This window comes from Telopea speciosissima, chromosome 1, assembly GCF_018873765.1.
Source record: "Telopea speciosissima isolate NSW1024214 ecotype Mountain lineage chromosome 1, Tspe_v1, whole genome shotgun sequence".
NCBI lineage: Eukaryota > Viridiplantae > Streptophyta > Magnoliopsida > Proteales > Proteaceae > Telopea > Telopea speciosissima.
Window position 1 is genome coordinate 28,202,847 of NC_057916.1, and position 20,024 is coordinate 28,222,870.

The following is a 20,024-nucleotide window of genomic DNA, read 5'->3' on the forward strand; positions in this document are numbered from 1 at the left end:
GGCACCAAATGGGTGTATAAACCACATCTAACCATGGTCGAGGGAAGCTTAAGGAAGTAGCAGACAAGATGAAAGGTAAGAATCCTAAGATCTGCATTGCGAGTTTTAAGTGTAATTAATAGACTTGGATGACTAATATTGTTAAAAGAAGTATAAAACAAAACAATCAATGCCTCTCTTATTACTTTATCCTCCTTCTTGTATAAGATTCCAACTTTTGTGTTCAAGAAGCCCCTCCCATGAAGTTGCTCGGAAGGATTGAACTCTATGGCTTTATGGATATGATTTGCTTTCCGCCGCAGGTTCAGTGAAGCTCTGCTCGTTCATGTTGTTTGTTTCAACCTTGAACAGCTTATCGGGCATGGAAAGGGTCTCGGTTTCTCTAGTCCGGCACCAATATTTGTCTGGAGATTGGATAGAACTGAAATTTTATGGACAAATAAATCCCGAAGGCTTTTATAGATATCTACAAAATGGTTTATATTGGTTTACATGTAAGTTTCAGCCAAAATGGAGTTGGCCATGAGGAAGTCAATGACTAATGAAACTTTTTCTTTATCCCCCCCCCCCCCAAAAAAAAAAATAAAAAAACTTATGAAACTATTCACACAAAAAAAAATGGATAGCTAAAAAAGTAAGGGAATATGTCAATCCATAGGAGGGTGGGTCCGGAATATGGTACGTGACCTATATAGATCATTTTGTAGATATCGATATGATCAAAATTGCCACATCACAGTTAGCTACCAAATTAGAGACTCTAATCTTGCCAATACTGAAGAATTTTTTCCAAAAAGAAAATTCAAAGTCCTCAACCCAAACCCAACCCCTTTCCGTTCAGACATGGTTAACTGCATATTTAAAGTTCAACTGATCTTTGTACTTCAGATTTGTTGAGTATCACTCTTCCTATAAAGAAGGGCCTTCCTTTTCCTAATAGAAGTTTCAAGGCTACAGCAACTAAAAGTAGGAAAGCCCCCAAAGCTGGAGAGCAATTTTGACGTATCGCCACCCTTATCCTAGACTTTGCATTGTGTGTTTAGAAGATTCAGTGATTCACAGGGAAGTAGATTGTCTCGCTTATAACAGTTGAAAGGAAGAAATAAAGGGGAAACCTTTCAATAGTACGTGTAATTGGAAGTGAAGTAGTTTTACTTTCATTTTCAATAACTTCTAACCAAACTCAAACTCTCTGGTAAATTCTTTCTTTCCTCAACATAAGAAATTCCTTAAATAGGATCCACTGTACAGCTTTGTCCCAGATACTAGATAATAACTTCATCTGCCTTGAGGAAGAAGAGGACCTTGAAAACACATGGATGGAACCGCATTTGATTGGTCATCTTGGTTACACATATACTTGTTGCATCATCGATGAATAGAAATAACCATTAGAGAATGAAAATCAAATGCATTATTATACGTAAATGACACAGAAAAATCAAAAGAAATATTTTCTATACAAACAACCTTATTCGTGTATAACATTTACTGTTGAATCAACTGAAAGCAAACATATCACCTATAGAAGAAACAAAGAAAATTTATTAAAAAATTAAATCACAGATTAGATAACATTACTTGGGAAGTGAACAGCTTCCAAATACGGTAAGAATAGATAAGTAGGTCCAAATGTCCTACGCACAAACTTGGGATTTCTCTCCAGATTCATCCGAGCAGGAAGCCTTGAATTTGACTTTTACGAGAACCTATCTCTAGTATAGTATACAAAATAACTCCGATTTTCAGCCTACAAGTTCGAAAAAAAAATTCTCTCTAACTGCAGCAATGCCAGAAAAGAAATGGATCTCAAGCAAAATTTTGAAATTAAATGAAACCGTTCCTCTCAAAACCTTTCGCCAAACCTAAGGAAAATTGCACCAGTCCCAGAATTATGATCAACAGCATACTCTGCACGCACTAGACCCAGCTTCACACCAACGCCATATGAGGAGCCTTGACCTGCTCGACGGTAATATTCTGTTGGGTTGCCCTTCACATCCTTTGAACTTCCAAGATCATTGCCATGTTCAGCAAAAGCATAAATGTGGGTGCTCCTCACGGGTATACGCAGCTCAGCTGCAAGCTGCATAACATCATAGGAAACAAGTCAGCTATGTAATTTGCTCTTTTCATATTTGTATTCAGAAAAAACCATGGCATATGATTGTTATGAACATGAGAATAAAGCTATGTTTTATTTCCTGCTAAATGCAAATACAGATATCACAGATACCATTTGTTATGCTCCCACATCAGAGAAATAACAAGAATAGAAAAAGACCAAGGAGAAAACCAATTGTTTGAACAGAACCATCCAACTTTAACATCCTCTAGACCATCCAATATCCTAATGTATGTGACTGAACTCATGAATTTTTTTTAGTAGCCCATTAAACTGGAATTTTTTTTATCTGGAAATATTGTTCCATAGACTACTTGAGGTTGTGAAAATTGATGAGAGAGAGATGCCACAGAGCGATTATTTTAGGTATCTGAGCACAATCATAATAAATAAAGGAGGAGAAATAGAGGATGATGTTATGCAGAGAATTAATGTAGGATGGACATAGTGGAGAGGTGCATCAGGAGTGTTGTGTGATCAAAATATTCTTTTAATACTTAAAAGGAAAATTTTATAGGACAGTCATAGGACCGACTATGACGTACAGTGCGGAATGTTGGGCAGTTAAGAAACATCATATAAATAAACTCAGTGTAGCTGAGATGAGGATGTTGAGACAGATGTGTGGTATAACTAGGAAAGATAAAATAAGGAATGAACAAATTGGAACTGATTTGGGAGTAGCTCAGATACGTGATAAGCTACGAGAAAGTCGTTTGAGGTGGCATGGCCATGATCAACAGAGGCCTTTAGATGCTCCAATACAGAGGGGTGGCTTGATTCAGATTGAAGGAGCAAAAAGAGTCAGGGGTAGACCTAAAATGTCTCTGGCAGAAGTGGTGAGGAAAGACATGCATTTGATATAAGTATAGCTTTGAATAGAGATGATAGGAGGGTAAGGATCCATGTAGCCAACCCCATTTAGTTGGGATAAGGCTGAGTTGAGTCGAGTTGAGACTACTTGACGTAGATCGATCAGAGGAAAATGATCTGGTGGTGGCAGGCATAGATCGTGGAAGAGGAGAAGAGGGAGAGAGAGAGAAGATCAGAAAGTTCAATCGCAGGGAAGGGGAAGGAGAGAGAGAGAGAGGAGATCGTGGGGGAGAGAAAGGGCACAGGGGGAGAAAAGAGAGAAAGGAGAGAGGCAACAATCTCACTTTCAAAACAAACTAAATCAATCCGTTAATCAAATCTTGGGGGCTGTCTAAGCATTACAAGTATTTATTAAGATGTAAAAATAAAGAAAATCAGACCGATTTTCTCTCTCTCTCACTCCTTCACCCCCCCCCCCCTTCCTTTCCACCTCAATTGCTGGCCATTATTGGAGTTTCTAACCAACCAAATAACTTAATAACAAAAAACTAAAAGACCCAACTGAAACAGGGATGCTTTGGAAAGAGTTCTTAGTTAAACTCAAAACTGACCTTATCTCCTCTAAACTGGGTCCCACAAGTAAGATAAACTTTATCTAAGAAGCAAATTGGGTATATTACATTTGAGGTGCCCAATCTTTGACAAAAGGACATTTAGGGTGCCTAATCTTTTAAAAGTGATGTTTGGGGTTCCTTATTAGACTAGTCTTACCCCAAATGGAGTTTACTCCTTCAATCCTTCTTCCACTTCTCATCTCTGCTCTCTGTACTTCCAAGCCACCCCACCACCCACCCTATCGGCTCCACCTCCACTTCCACCAACCCAGCTGACAACATCCTCCAAACCCATCAAGTACTTAAAGGAGGGCCTGGTTGCATGTGAAATTGGCGAATTGCAGGAGTGGAGATGTATCCGAGAAGGCCGTGTAGGCACCGATCTTGAGAACATCAAAAGTTGGGGAATTCCTATGGAGAGGAGAGAAGCAAGTGTTGTTAGTGAGGAGAAGCAATTGCAGGGCCTCCTTGAAGTAGAAAGCAACCCTGTATAGGGGCTTCCCTACTGGGAAGAGCTGCTGATTTTGCTCTGCGCCATTATTGCCCTCTGTTGAAGATGATGAGGGAAGGCTTGTGGTTGCTGCTGTTGCCTCCATGGGTAAAGCTCTCCATCCGATTCAGCAAACAGAACCTTGGGAGATCTGAGAGATCGGGTCAACCACAGCAGCATGGTGGGTGGTGCTTCGATTGGGGAGCAAGGAGGTGCTGCCCTTCCTGCGGGAAAGATAATGGCACAAAGAAATCCAGGGTCTGAGGATGATGGACTTGTGGATGGTTTATTAGCAATTGTGAATTAAAAAGCAGAAAGCTCAAGACGTGTTTGCTGCTGTTGATAAAAAACATCATGAGGTAAAGAAAGAGGGAGAGGGAGATTTGTAGGGAGGTTGTTAGGGGAAGAAGAGAAAATGGGTTGGAAGGGTTGCTACTGCGGTTAGGAATAAGATAAGGCATTTTGTAATTAGGAGAAGCTGTGCTGGGGAATAAGCCAACCCTTCCAATATGGTTGTTGGTGGTGGTGGTGATGATGGTGGCGGCGGTTGTGGTAGCGTTGCTATTTGCAGAAAACCCAGAACCGAGAAATCAGTCATGGCTAAGGCTAATGATGCGAAATTATTACACACAAACACTCATAAACACCACCCAAAACCACATAAATGACGCATTAGGAGGATGCCTTAATAAAGGAAGGGCTTTACTCTTTCTTTTCCGTTTCTGCTGTCTGTTGAACAGATGGCCACTGAGAGGCAGTGTGTTCAACACTATCGAGATCTTTTCTTGCAATCTAAGACTTGTTTCAGAGAATTTATAGCTTCAGAAAGAGAAACCCATTACAACAAAGATTTGTATTCCAGACCAACTCGCCAGAGGCCAAGAAAGGAAGAAAGAATGACTTCCATCAGCAGATCGAGCTGCGTCAATGACGCTTGCTTCCCCGTGCGGGCGACGTACAAGAATCAGATGCAAATTTTGTGAGATTGGTGAGCTCAAAGTCAAACGGTAGCAACAGCAACAGGGGAGTGGTTGTGTTGCTATTTGCGGGACACCCTCCTTCCACTTGCTCCCTGACGCCGAAGAAATCGAAGAAGAGAACTCTGAAACATTTGCAACTTCTAATACCCCCTTCCCTCGCAAACCAAAGGGCATTCCCCATGTCTAAAACACAGTAAACCCAGGACAAAAGCTCTCCAAAACAAACACAAAGTGGTTGACGGTTGCGAGGAGGTGGAGGTGGAGCCGATGGGGTGGACCGGTGCGGAGATGGGAAGTGAGAGTTGTTAAAGGGTAAAATTGGAAATTTACTCAGCTTGGGATAGGACTAACCTGATAGGGAACCCCAACTGTCACTTTTAAAAGATGATGTACCCAAAACATCCTTTTGTCAAAGATTGGGCACCTCATACGTAATTTACCCAAGATAATTTCCTAACCAATAGCTAATGGACCCCACTACTAATATTAACTATCAAATTAAAGTACTAATTTCGTGTACCCCCTTGGGCCTTATAATTGAGCTCAATACAAAAACAAATGTTTAAAACAAAAGCCCATAACCAAATACTATCAAAACGGACCCTAATGTTGCACCGAAACTGCATTACTACTTTATTAAGGTGTACACCTCAGTCAAGAGGCAAATCTTGATGTGTCCAGCCAACCTAGATTCTAGATTAAATTAAAGATCAGATCGGCTGCTCCACAAACCCAAATCTGAACTACTTTCCTGATAAAACAAAGGCTCATTGATTTATCTGGTTTCAGTAGCCTGCATTGGGGAAAGAAAGAGAAGAGAAAAGGGTTGTTATAGACTAAAGAACGGTACCCATGAATAGTAACTGAAGAGAAAGAAGAGAGAGAAAGGAGGAAGCCTTCTTGGCTACACAATTCAAATCCAAATTTTGTATTCTATTCCATTAACCATCATCATGGGGGGTTTTATATGAAAACAAAAGAAAGTCTCATAAATCTAAAATTTTAGGCAGCTAGACTTTAACTTAACTAACTAGGACTCTAAAATACTTTACTAATTATAATTGTTGAAGCCTAATTGATACAATCCCGGGGTTCGAAAAACCCTTAATTTGGGTCGCTACGGCCCACCCATCACATCAAGAGTATTAGTGGCAAAACAGCAAATAAATTGAAGTTGCCATGGGAAAGTGGCAATCTGGTAAATAACCAGATTTCTCAAGGGGATACTAGGTAAGTTGAAGAGAAATGGATATGAAAAGGGTCTAGGATTTATTGAGCAGGGGTAGATTTGGAAGTAAAAAAATGAGGACACAATTAGACTAGAGATAACAGGAAGGGTAATTTTGGAAGCTAAGGAAAGGAGGGTTAAAACACCACACAATAGAGGTTGTCTTCAACCTCAGAGTCGAACCAGCAGCAGAAAGGGCTACAATTTCGACATGGGAATCTCCAACTCAAGAGATCTAATCAATCTGAAGATTCAAGAGTAGTTTGTCAAGCCACTAATCTCTAATCCCCACCTAATAAATCACCCAACCAGCAATCCAGAAGTTGAAAGAGATCTTCTGAAACTAAACCACATGGTATTGTAGATACCAGGTTTGATCTCAGATTATTTACTCATGGAAGAATGGACTTTATGGAATAAGTTTCAAGGGTTTGTGTCGTATTGGGGAGAAAAGTGATCTCCCAAAGTTTCAGGTCAAGAGGTTGAGTCACCAGCAAGATCTATCGAACTATACCCAACCCCGATGTACTGCAGATAACTGGAACAAGGGAAAACAGCAGCAGAATGGGAGGAATTAACAGAAAAGAAAAGAGGGAGATGGAAAAATAACGATGGGAATGAAGAGATGAGAGAGGGGGTAGCACATAACTCCACGACTGTGAAGAACCAAACACTCAAAATTTCATTCCATTCTAAAAATAATTTTGTTGATGACATTGCTCATATGTATAAAGAAAAAATAAATAAAAGACTCCTATCTAAAACTATAATAGAATCAAACTCAAGTCTAAAAATAGAGTTCCAAGCTAATTTGGACTCTCAATCCTAGGTAGAAAACACCAATAAAAAAAAATTAAATAAACATTAAATTACAAAATACCCCATTAAATAGAAATTATCCTGGACAGCTCTATTGAATCACAAAACCAGGTATGGACCCAGCCAAGCTTGCCCCGGGTTTCCAGAGAGAGTCAAAACGGTCCAACCATGGATGTGCACTTGTATAACTGTCTCTTCGAGATAACTTGAGCCCCACATAACTAACCAAAATAAGACTCTTTAATGACTAAACTAAAGCCAACCTAATGGACCCCACTATTTATTAAATATCTATTTTTGTAACACCCTTTAGACCCCTACTTTGGGCCTTAAAAACCAGCCCCTTACAAATAAGACCAATTTTTGTACTAGGTCTACATTATTCTCCCTCAGTCAGAAAAACTCGTCCTCTAGTTTTTTAGAAGAGTAGGAATAAGAACACTTGGACGTGTGCTTGCAGCTCCTAGTCTTCAATAGAGGAAGAATGAATTCACGATATGGAACAACTTACGTTGCAATAGGATCTTTCACTAGTTCATTTTCTGCTAGAAGGAACTGAATTTCCCTGACAGGCTCAGTTGAAATAGCAAGTTCTTCATCCTGTTCAAGCCGCTTTCAACTCCTTTTTGTCGTTAAAGAGCTATCATGCTGCAACCCTTTTGAGGACAATAATTTGTTGTAGATGAGACGGTTTTAAGACACGTTCCCTTCACAATTAAGGATGACCCTCCATTCTTCCATCCATGATTGACCAACTATGATGACATATTGGAAATGCATGACATCTAGCACCATGGACTGCAAGACAAGATTCTCATTCCTCCCTTTACAATTGGGAAAATGAACTCTAGTCTCAAAATAAAGGTATTCATGGCCAGGTTAAGCTCTAATACCAAGTTGATGCAGCCAGCCTGATTCCAGAGTATGAATTAAAAATCAGACCAGCTGCTCCACAAGCCCAAGTCTGAACTGTTTTCCTAATAAAACAAGATTGGAAAGGCTCACTGATTTGCTCCTTTCAGTGGCCTTCATTGGGGGAAAGAAAGAAAGACATAAAAGTTGCTATGGGACAGTGAACAGTACCTGCGAATGGAAATTGAAGAAAAGGAAGAGAGAATAGAGGGATAGGGGAGAACATAGAGAAAAGAGAAATCCTTGGCTACACAATCTAAATCCAAATTCTGTATTCTATTACATTAACTATCATCAGGGGGTAAAATATTTATAAGAAAACAAATGAAAGCCTCCTACATCTAAAACTCTTAGATAGCTAAACTAACTTAATTAACAAGGACTCTAAAACTAACTAGAATTGTTGAAGCCCAAATCTTCTAAATAACTTGGGCAGCACACAACTAAACGAAATAGATCTCTTCAATGACTAAACCAAAGCCAACCACATTATATAATAGACCCTACTACTAATTCAATATCTATTTTCATACAACCCTTTAGACCCCCACTTTGGGCCTTATAATCCAGCCCATTACAAATAAAACCACAAGAATTGAAATTCCATAACCATAGATATTAAAATAGGACCAATATTGGGTTTACATTACATCTCTTGCACCTCATTGCCTCATGCCAGACACTACTACACTATGATTCATGCATGTGCATGACTTTAGTCCATGTACCTCCATGGTTGGATTGTGCTACTCAGCAATTGTTCAACCAATGCAGCCTCATACCCTTGCTCGCTTGAGTAAACAAAGCATGCTCTATGATTCTAAATATTGGTTATAATACAATGCATAGGCCTCATTGTCTAGTATGCACTAAAGAACTTAGATTTTCCCTCCGACACCGATTACTTATTTGCTTGTAATCTTTGATGCATGGTCACGGGCAAAGAGTGTTGGACATGGCAACCATATTAAATCTAGACAATGGGGGGCACACTCACACACACCCAAATGTATGTATATTTACGTACATATATACTCCTCTATGCATATAAAGTATCTAAAGAAAATCTTTCACGAACAAAAAATAGAGTAACAAAAAACAAGTAATGTATAATTTGAAAAATAGGACACAAGGGGGTAAAAAAACCATAAAGACTAAACTAGTAAGAAATACGAATGCTTCCCACCCAAAATTATTTCTTTAATAGGAACAAGTTTTTCTAGTCTGACACCAATATTTGCAGATGGCAAATTGGATAGAGCTGAAATTTTGTGCACAGTATAAGTTTCAGCCAAAATGGAGTTGGCCAAGTGGCAAAATAAAGCTCTGAAAATCCAGCGAAAAAATAAATGGCAACTGAAATACAAGCGAATATGCCAAAACATGGGAGGGTGCATAACTGAAATTGAGTTTAAAAATTGGCATATGGCCAATTTAGACCATTTCCTAGATATCCATATAGCCAAAATTGCAACATCACCCTTCCACGTGGCAAAATTTGGTGCTGGACTAGAGAAAATCTCTAGTCTTGGCAGACTAGAACTTTTTTTCCTTTTTCGAGAGACTAATAGAAGTTTTCAGCAGCTGCCAAGGTTAAAAACCAAAAAACGAGTAATATAGATTAAAAAAACCAAAGTTTTTCTCCACGCCTTCAGCAAGTCTCACAACACTACTCAAGTTGCAGCAGCTTCGCAATCATGGTTTTTATGTCGTTCCAAGAAGAGGCTTTGATCATTATTCAAGTTGCAGCAATGTCACAAGAAATGCAGCCAGGCTCTTCTTCGCCTTAACTACACAAACAAACATGAAGCCTACAAAACTTATACCTATGATACATCACATGCAAAAGGTTACGAGTTTATTTGAAAGCTATGAAGCATAAAAGCAGTACCAACCTCCAGGATGTTTCTGCAAGCTCCAAGCTCGCCCATATTGTATCCCCTCACAGAGTAAGGTCCACCGAGTGTAAAAGCATCATAACTGGGGAGATCTCCCACACAACCACCATAATGGCCATGAAGAACCAATATAGGGGGTGGTGGATTACCAGCACCTTCCTCAACCTGCTTCAACTGGACGAAGCGGGTCACCGTTAGCTGGTGGCGATTAAAGAATGGGAACTTGCTGCCAATTCCAAGGCCTTGGTCCATCTGCATTTGGTTATGAATATGGACTTTAGTTGAACAAAAAGAAATTTCTTCTATAAACAGAAATGCAGAATAAATGAGAAAAGAGAAATATACAGATTTGTTTACATTTATCATTTTTTTTAAAAAAACATCTTAACAAGACTATAGACATTTTTCCATTTTTTATGGCAACTCGAAATGTCCTGTTTCCATGAATTTGGCAAAATAACAACTACTTGAAATATTATCCACACCTTCATTTCAGTAACAGCCAAGAGCACCATTGTAAATGGACATCGCCCCAAAGTTTTTCAAAGAGCCAATAAACTATAAAAAGCAAACAAAACAGTGGTTTGAAATATATAATTTATTTAATCCAGAAAATATCTATTCTATAGTACATTTCATTTCTCAAATGGTAATGATTGATACTAGGGTGCCTCTTGCTGATAACTGTTAAAAGAGAGATGTAGAGAATGCTTGAATGAATAATTCAATCATTCAGGCCCTGTTTATATAAAGAACAGAATTACAACTGAAAATAGAAACTTAACTCAGTCCTAGTCCTACTAGGAATTCCTAATACAACTAGGAATCCCAAACTAGGACTCGGCTGGGGAAAAACAATAAAAGGAATAAAAAATAAAGAAAAATAAAAATAAATAAAGTGGGACTAACCACCCTAACTCGACTAGGACTAATCCTAGTAAGCTAGGACAGGTAGGACCAATCCTAGTGGAACTAGGACTGCTTACCCCATTCGGGTAAGCAGTAAACAGCCTATTACAACACTCCCCCTCAAGTTGGAGCAAAGATGTCGATCATGCCCAACTTGACTAAATTGGGATGAAACAATTTTCCAGACAATCCCTTGGTAAAGATATCAGCAAGTTGATCCGCAGATGTCACAAAAGGAATACAAATCAACCCATCTTCTAACTTCTCTTTGATGAAATGCCTATCCACCTCAATATGCTTGGTACGATCATGCTGTACAGGATTGTGTGCTATGCTGATTGCAGCCTTGTTGTCATAGTACAACATCATAGGAAGACGACTAGGAACACCAAGATCTTGTAACAACCCTTTAAGCCAGAGTAACTCACAAATACCCTATGCCATAGCTCGAAACTCAGCTTCGGCACTAGAACGTGCAACAACATTTTGCTTCTTGCTACGCCACATGACCAAATTTCCACCTATAAAGGAGCAATACCCAGAAATAGACTTGCGATCTGCAAAACCAGCCCAATCAGAATCAGTGTATGCTTCTATCCGTAGATGACCATGCGTAGACAAAAGAATTCCTTTTCCAGGAGCTGACTTCAAATAGTGTAAGATACGAAGAACAGCTTCCATATGAGAAGAATAGGGATCATGCATAAACTGGCTTACAGTACTCACGGCGACAGCAATGTCAGGACTAGTGTGTGAGAGATAAATCAACTTCCTTACAAGTCTTTAGTACCGGCCTTTATCAACAGACTCCCCTTCTTTCTCCTTGAGTCGAACAGTAGGGTCCATAGGAGTATCTGAAGGATGGCAACCTAGCAACCCAGTTTCAGCTAATAAGTCTAGAACATACTTCCTCTGGGAGAGAAAAATGCCTTCAAAAAATCTGGCTACTTCAATCCCAAGAAAGTATCGTAATTTCCCTAGATCTTTAATCTCAAATTCTTGTCCAAGGAAGGTCTTCAATCATTTGATCTCATCACCATCATTACCAGTAACTACTATATCATCGACGTAGACTATAAGAACAGCGAGTTTTTCACCAGTCCCCTTTATAAAGAGTGTGTGATTAGCATTACTCTGCTTATAGCCCACAGAAATCATAGCTTTGTGGAACCGGCCAAACCATGCTCGAGGTGACTGCTTCAGCCCATAAAGTGCACACTTCAATTTACACACTTTTCCTTGGTTTCTGTCACAAGAGAACCCTGGTGGGACGTCCATATACACCTCCTCATCCAGTGTTCCATTTAGGAAGGCATTTTTTACATCTAGCTGTTGCAAATCCCATCCAAGGTTGACAGCACAAGATAATAACACACGAACAGTATTCAACTTTGCAACAGGTGCAAAAGTTTCCTGGTAATCAATGCCGTATGTCTGAGTAAACCCCATGGCCACGAGCCGTGCTTTATACCTATCCACAGTGCCATCAACCCTCTGTTTCACCACAAACACCCATTTGCATCCAACGGTTTTCTTCCCAGGTGGAAGAACCACAAGCTCCCATGTGTTATTTTTCTTCAAGGCCTCCATTTCTTCCATCATAGCTGCCTTCCACTTTCCGTCTGATAGAGCTTCCTGCCAATGGTTAGGAATACGAACAGAAGAAAGAGAGGAAACAAAAGCATGAAAGGATGGGAAAAGTGAGTTATAAGAAACAACATGAGATATGGGATGCTGAGTGCAAGTCCTGACACCTTTGCGAAGAGCAATAGGTAATTCAGGAGAAGGAATATTACCAGGTAGAGAGGTAGGTTCTAGATCCGGGTTCGGCAATTGGATGGGTACTGGAGCAATAGTTGATTGAACCTGCTTATGTTTCCTTCCATAGGTCTTCACAATACGGTCATCAATATCCTCTGAAATTCACTAATAGTCCTCTGGATAGGAGTCTGGACCGGGGTAGGTTGCTCCTCTTGAATAGAGATAGTTTCCCCCTGTATAGGAACCTCTCCCCCTGAGTCAGGAGAAGTACTGAGGATAGGCCGAACTGGTTCAGACTCGTAGTAAACAGACTGAAGTGGAGGTGGAGAGTCAATAGTCAGCACATCTTCACTAACACTCTCCCCCTGAAGAGGTGGGGACACATAATATGAAACATGTTCATGAAAAACAACATCCATGCTAACAAAAGTCCGGCGAGAAGGAGGGTAATAACACCTGTACCCCTTCTGGGTAGCAGAGTAACCCAAGAAAATGCAGCGGAGACTACGTGGGTCAAGTTTACCAGGGGACCTTGTATCCCTGGCATAACAAACGCAGCCAAACACCTTAGGTGGGACTATGAAGGAAGAAGAGCCAAGTAATAGCTCAATAGGGGCCTTGGAAAGAAGAACCCGTAGGCGATCTATTAATTAAATAGGTGCAGAAGAACCGCATCTCCCCAATAAAGGGAAGGGACATTGCGAGCAAACATAAGAGCTCTAGCCACCTCCAAGAGGTGGCGATTTTTCCTCTCAGCCACACCATTTTGGGCTGGAGTGTCAACACAGCTGGTCTGATGGAGGATTCCATGGGCAGCAAGGTATTTTTGGAACTGACCTTCTGTATACTCTTTCCCATTGTCACTCCTCAAAATTTTAAGAGTGGCATTAAATTGGGTCTTAATTAATTGATGAAAGTGCTGAAAGCAAGAAAAAACTTCATTTTTTGTGTACATAAGGTATACCCAAGTGAAGATAGAATAGCAATCAATGAAAGTGACATACCACCGATGGCCAGTCAAGAAAGCTTTCCTACTAGGCCCCCATACATCAGTATGAACAGTATGAAATAAGGAAGAAGATCTCTTATTAGAAATAGGATAAGTTGAACGTGTCTGTTTAGCCAAAACACAAGGTTCACAAAAAAAATCTTCCTTATTACAATCCTTAACTAATGCTGGAAATAAATTTGATAAAGTTCCTAAGGGGGGATGGCCTAGTCTAGAGTGTCATTTATGTATTTCAGAAGAGAAAGATGCCGAAGGTAAAGACTCAGTAGGTGCAGGATCTCCATCAAACAGGTATAATCCGCCATGCACTTTACCCGATCCAATCATCTTCCCCGAGTCCAGCTCCTGAAAAACACAGTGAGTTGGAAAAAAGTCACTTTACAATTTAGGGATTTAGTGATACTGCTAATGGAAAGAAGGTTAGTTGTAAATTTGGGAATATGCAACACAGATGGCAGGGTAAGGGAAGGAGAATAACCAATGGATCCTTTCCCTGAGATGGAGGAGAGGGACCCATCAGCAATTTTGACTTTATCCTTACCAGGAGCAGGAGAATATGTATAAAAAAGGCTAGAAGAACCTGTCATGTGATCAGTAGCACCGGAGTCTATGATCCATGGAGTGGATACTACAGATGCATAATGACCAGCAAAAGAAATACCTGTACGGGCAAAGAAGGAACCTGAATTGGCAGCAGACGTAGTAGAGGCAGTGGATGTGTTCAACATACGATGGAGAGCCTGGAGTTCTTCCTGAGAGAAACTGATGTCAGCAGTAGGAGTTGGGGCTACACTTTCAGTGTGATTGGCTTTGCTTTTAGACTTAGCACGTCCTCGTTTGGCCTCAAAATCAGCAGGCTTGCCATGACACTGAGCCTTCGTGTGATATGGTTTGTGACAATGCTCACATTTCACAGGCTCTTTAGTAGTGGTAGCACAAACACTGTCAAAAGAAGTAACGGGAGTGGAGGCAGCAGTCAGTAATGCTGATCTCTCAACTTTGAGAGTAATCATCATGGCAGCCCTTCTTGTCTCTTCACTGTGAACATAAGAAAAAGCTTTCTCTAAAGTGGGGAAAGGAATCCGACCAAGGACTTGTACCCGAATAGGATCATAATCATCATTGAGGCCAGCCAGGAAATCATAGCCCCGAAACTTATCAACATAGGAATGATAGGCAGTGATGTCAGTAGTAGTAGTAGGTGAAAACCTAGCATAGTGATCCAATTGCAGCCATAAACACTTGAGGGCAGCATAGTATTTAGTGACAGACAACTCCTGCTGAGTGGTATGTTGGAGTGTCTTCCTGATGTCATACACCTGAGCATCATTACCTGAACGGCCATAAGTTCCCTTGACAGTAGTCCAGATCTGGGTAGCAGTGTCAAGGAGTAGATATTGATTGGAAAGGTCAGTGGTCATAGAATTCGTAATAAAGGACATCACCATAGCATCATTGGCAGCCCATTTAGTACGGGCAGCACCTTCTTCAGTAGGCTGTGTGGTGGTGCCAGTAAAATGGCCAGTGAGTCCCCTACCAGCCATAGTCAAGGAGATAGATCTGGCCCAGATGAGGTAATTTGATCCCTCAAGTTTAATAGCTGCAACATAAGGGAGAAATTCTGTCCGCGGCTGAGAATCAACTCCAGAGTTGGCCGTGGTTACATCTGAGTCTCCCATATTGCAGACAAAACAGTATAAAAACTGAACGATGAGTCCCTTCTGTAGCAATAAGAACCAACCCTAAATAAAAAATCCATAGGTAGGGTTTTGAGGAAACCCTATAAGAGAAGTCGATTGAGATTCAGGGGTCTTCAAGTCGTAAAAAAAATTTGCAGAATCTGTCTTCATAGTTTATGCAAATATGTGCAACAAAACTGCCCACGCAGAGAGGAGAAATAAACCAGATCGAGAAGCAGCAGGTCTTGAATATTTGTTCAAAAAAAAACACCTGGAGAGTGATATGGATACATGCCTCAATGGTAGGAAGAGAAACAGAGACAGCAGCTGTCCAGAAAAATCAGCAGTGTTGGATCCCAAGAAAACCAGCATGTAATTGTAAGAGAATCTGATCTTCAATAAGGGAGAACTCCAAAAAAAAATTTGCAGAAGTGTGGGCAGCAGCTATCGATCAAAGAACTTTTTAAATCATCAATTGTTGAGGTGAAAAATTAGGGCAGCATCTACAAATCACCTCATTAGATCTGCCCTAAGTGGAGAAAAAACCAGAAAAAGTGAAGAGAGTTGAGTGGGGGGGAGAAGATGGAGATCGAGAGATAATGGAAGGAGGGTGGGGGGCTAGGAACCAGGCTAGATCTGAGAGACTGGCTCTGATACCATGTTAAAAGAGAGATGTAGAGAATGCTTGAATGAATAATTCGATCATTCAGGCCCTATTTATATAAAGAACAGAATTACAACTGAAAATAGAAACTTAACTCAGTCCTAGTCCTACTAGGAATTCCTAATGCAACTAGGAATCCCAAACTAGGACTCGGTTGGGGAAAAACAATAAAAGGAATAAATAATAAAGAAAAAGAAACATAAATAAAGTGGGACTAACCACCCTAACTCGACTAGGACTAATCCTAGTAAGCTAGGACAGGTACGACCAATCCTATTGGAACTAGGACTGCTTACCCCAATCAGGTAAGCGGTAAGCGGTAAGCAGTAAGCAGCCTAATTCAACAATAACTGCAGACAAATTTCACCATAAAGCTGATGATTATCAAACCCATATCACAAAAGAAAACAAAAGGACACATCAAGGAGAATTTAGCTTTTAAGAAGAGAAATACAGCAAAGGCCTCCCAAATAGTACAAATTAGTATTCCTTATAAATTGTGCAGTTAGAACAGTAAAAAACAAAAACCAGGAGGCACCTTGCTCAGTATAATCTGGGCAATGATCCAGGATTAATAATAGTTTGGTTAATTCAATTGTGTAATCAAGTTGAATATCATAACCAAATAGTACATGGCATACAACAATAAGACAAAAACAAGCATTGGAGATTCACCTGAAACACATTCCTCTCACCCACAATGGCTCCATTCACAAACGTGGTGTTATCGCGTGTGATATTTGCCTGTGCAAATGCCATCCGATCAATGCCAGTGCCACTGAGGGTTGTCGGAGGTCCATCTGCAGTGATTCCTCCACTTGGCAATTGCCGCTGACCATTAGCAGAAATGTGACTGCTTTCATCTCGTGTTGTTATTTCCTCCATCACCAATCCATACGTAAATTTGCTCTGCCGAGTGAAGCTCTAAAAAGTGCCAAAAGAAAATCAGGATGATGCTGGGGAGCTGCTCTATTTCACACAATTTTCAAGCCTGTTTGAATAATATAGCATTAATAGAATGGAAGCATTAAGACCTACCTCTGTTATATTGGCTTTGAAGCCTGCTCGATCAACCCATATGGGTGGAACTTCTTCAATGCCAGGTCCACCCGTGAAAACTGGGCTCAGTTTCCGGCTGTTGAAGCAGCTTGCACGGAAAGTACGGTTGCGAGGATTGTATACACCATCAAGATATGGATGTACATACTCAAGCTTGAAAGCAAGATCATCCTGAACAAGAAATTACACAAGCATGAAACATAGCCTGGGTCGCATAAAACGAATGTAAACTACAGGCTAATAATACCTGTGGATTGAGGAAATTGCTGGTGGTTACTGAACCTAGAATGGATCTATTCAGCCCATTGAGATTCCGATGCTCAAAGGAAACGGTTCCCGAAGGCTGGATTGAAGCCTGAAGGTAGCAACATTCAGAAGTTAGCGATGGCTGAAAATATGTCCAACTGCAATTATACGAATCAAAGAGTTTACATTTCCCACAAATGACATGTATACCAGGGTGGGTCGACCTTGACGTCCAGGAACGATACTCCACTCTGTGCTGACTTCAGCTGTCTTTTGCTCGAGCTCCTTCAGCTTTATCTCAACTATGATTCCTCCATCGTTCTTTTCATCTGGCCGTGGGTTCACTTCAATATTGGAGAATAAAGCAAGAGAATTTATATTCCTGAGAGCTTGTTTCCCCGCTTCTATATTGAAAACATGGCCTTGTCGAAGCTAATGTATTGGACACAACAGAAACGTTTAAAACTCAACCAAGAAAACAGATTAAAACTTACTAGACAGTATATAAACTGACTAGATGAACTTATAAGACAAAGCTCGTTACCTGTTTGGGCAATTCTCTCCTGACGACAGCAAGTTGGGTATTACCCTCACAGACATTCCCAAGCTTATCTTGAAACTGTACAACCATTTGGGTAATATCTCCCTCCACAACCTCACATACCACCTCCTTCGTATTGAGATTGCCGAAATTCACCACCTGCGCACAAGCGTAGCCTTCGTCGTGGTACCACTTCTGAACTCGGTCCCGAATCCTCTGTAGTAACCTGGCACTGACCTTCCCCTGCTCCCTTAGCATCTGCAATACCTCGCGTTGAACAGGGAGCGGCAATAGACACGGCCTTGCCCTCTCAATTCTCCTCTTGTAATCCTTCTCCTGACTCCGGAAATACTCCAGTTTCTCCTTATCAGTCATGTCAGGGTCCATCTCCACGGGCTTGGACTGCGGCATCAAACCAACATTGATGCAACGGAAGGAGTCTGCCGACTGCCACGTGCTCTCGGTGAAGGAAATCGTGATACCGAGGGTTCCATCGGGTTTGCTCTTCCCCTCGAGATCTACCTTCTCGAACATCCCACATGTTGCTAGGGTTTCAAGCTCCTTCTGAAGATGGGCTTTGGTGTAAATACCGCCGGGTCGGAGGGAGACCATCTCGAAGAAGGAATCTTCGGTGCCGACGGTGGCCCAACGGCGACGGTCGAAGAATAGAATCTCGGAAATCTTGTACTTCTTAAATCCGCTGAGCTTGTTGAGCTGAACCACGATGTTGGCGGGAAGACCATGCGCATCCCATTCTTGAGATTGAGATTCTTCTTCTCCAGCTAGTGCTGACGGAGAGAATAACCGCGACCATAAACCGCCATTATCACCTCCACCTCCATTGCCATTCCAACCCCAACCACCGCCACCGCCACCGCCACCGCCACCGTTTCCGTCGACGGGGCCGCTGTTGCCCGGGCCGTGACTGGTGATAGAGAAAAGAGGAGGGGCAGAGGAGGATAGGTGAAAAAGGAGACCGGAGGCAGCACAGAAAGCTAGGGCTTTGGGGAGAGAGGGGAGGGTTTTAGGTTTAGGGAAGCAATTTGAGGGGTCAGGAAGAGGAAGTGAAGTGGAGTGATCGCATTTGATGGTGGTTGAAGAAGAAGAAAGACAGGGTGAAGCGGTGGGATGAGAGACGGAGGAGGTGGCTACTCTGCGTGGGGAGCTGAGGGAAGGGCCGATACTGGGGCTCAGCAGCTGCACCGTGCCGCAGAACGCCATCGTCAGTGCTCCGTTGAGTGTTGACTGACTACTGTTCGATGAGGGAGGAAAAGCGGATAAGGATATGAACTGATGCCTGGCGAAGAGAGAATCGGAGAATGGTATTGGTATACGGTCTCTCTCTCTCTCTCTCCGGTAGGTGGGGGGAAAATAGGTTTCTGGGATAAGGAGAGCGAGTACCCAGAACAGCAGAAGAGGGTCACAGAGCTGTGGGCTGTGGGTTTGACGAAACCTGCCAGGCCTAGGATTGCTCCTATCGTGTTACAAACTTACAATAGGCAGGTATGAACTCTTATATTCATATGAAGCTCAATTCTTTCCTCCTATTTATTTGACTTAAATGCTCCATGATCCCAATCTAACGAAGGATTATCCAATTGAACTCCTCTCTAGGGAGCCCAGCACGCCCAAGGAGCATCCAGCCGTTGGGTTGTGCCACACATATCCCTAGGTGTGTACCGATATGTGTGCGGCACAGCCCAACCCTTGGATGCCCCATGGGTACTCTCTGAGCACTTAGCTCCTTGGAGAGGAGCCGGATCCAAGATTATCAGGCTTGCCCATCTTCTCAAAATATAAGTATATTTATTTTAACAACAGCTACTTAGCGCAGCTGGTCTCGAATTCGAATCTCGTGGTTGTTACCTTCCCCCCTCCCCAGTTCCAACCCCCCCCCCCAAAATAAATTATATATAAAAACCCCCAATCTCAAAAAAAAATAAAATATATATATATATATATAAAGAAAACGCTACCAGAGCACATGGGGTGCGTTGCCCCTGTGCTCAGACACAGGGGTAGGCAAAATGACTACCACGCCCCTAGGAAATATAGTCAATAATTTAGCGGTCAATAAGTGCATGAGGATCGAGTGTTCTTATCCCATGATAAAAGTGTTGATGATGTTCATAAAAGAATTCGTACACGAGAGTATCTCTAATCAACTTCATTAAATAGAAAGAGTAGGGGTGTTTATGTCATTTTAGATAGACATTTATGTCAATCTAAGTGTGTTTAATGCAATTCTTTTACCTGTAATTATGTATAAAACTTTTG

The 20,024-nt window shown here is 41.3% G+C and overlaps 1 protein-coding gene across 1 annotated transcript; it reads right to left on the minus strand.

Annotated features, from left to right (window-relative positions):
- Positions 1-1,597: 1,597 nt before the first annotated feature.
- Positions 1,598-19,081, minus strand: LOC122644879 (protein TOC75-3, chloroplastic-like). Its single transcript, XM_043838250.1, has 7 exons — positions 17,751-19,081; positions 17,417-17,638; positions 17,208-17,315; positions 16,940-17,131; positions 16,577-16,825; positions 9,877-10,131; positions 1,598-2,086 (listed from the first exon to the last, which is right to left on the minus strand). The coding sequence occupies exons 1-7, from the start codon at positions 18,966-18,968 to the stop codon at positions 1,847-1,849; spliced, it is 2,484 nt and encodes an 827-aa protein (XP_043694185.1). The 5' UTR covers positions 18,969-19,081; the 3' UTR covers positions 1,598-1,846.
- Between the last annotated feature and the right edge of the window lie 943 nt (positions 19,082-20,024).

What these genes read in the sequence shown, in the direction of transcription:
- LOC122644879 (XM_043838250.1), bottom strand. Translation starts at nt 18,968, where the DNA reads ATGGCGTTCTGCGGCACGGTGCAGCTGCTGAGCCCCAGTATCGGCCCT. An exon ending in GTCAAGGTCGACCCACCCTG is followed by an intron (nt 17,316 to 17,416) that starts GTATACATGTCA and finishes TGCTACCTTCAG; the next exon opens with GCTTCAATCCAGCCTTCGGG. An exon ending in GCAATTTCCTCAATCCACAG is followed by an intron (nt 17,132 to 17,207) that starts GTATTATTAGCC and finishes TTTCTTGTTCAG; the next exon opens with GATGATCTTGCTTTCAAGCT.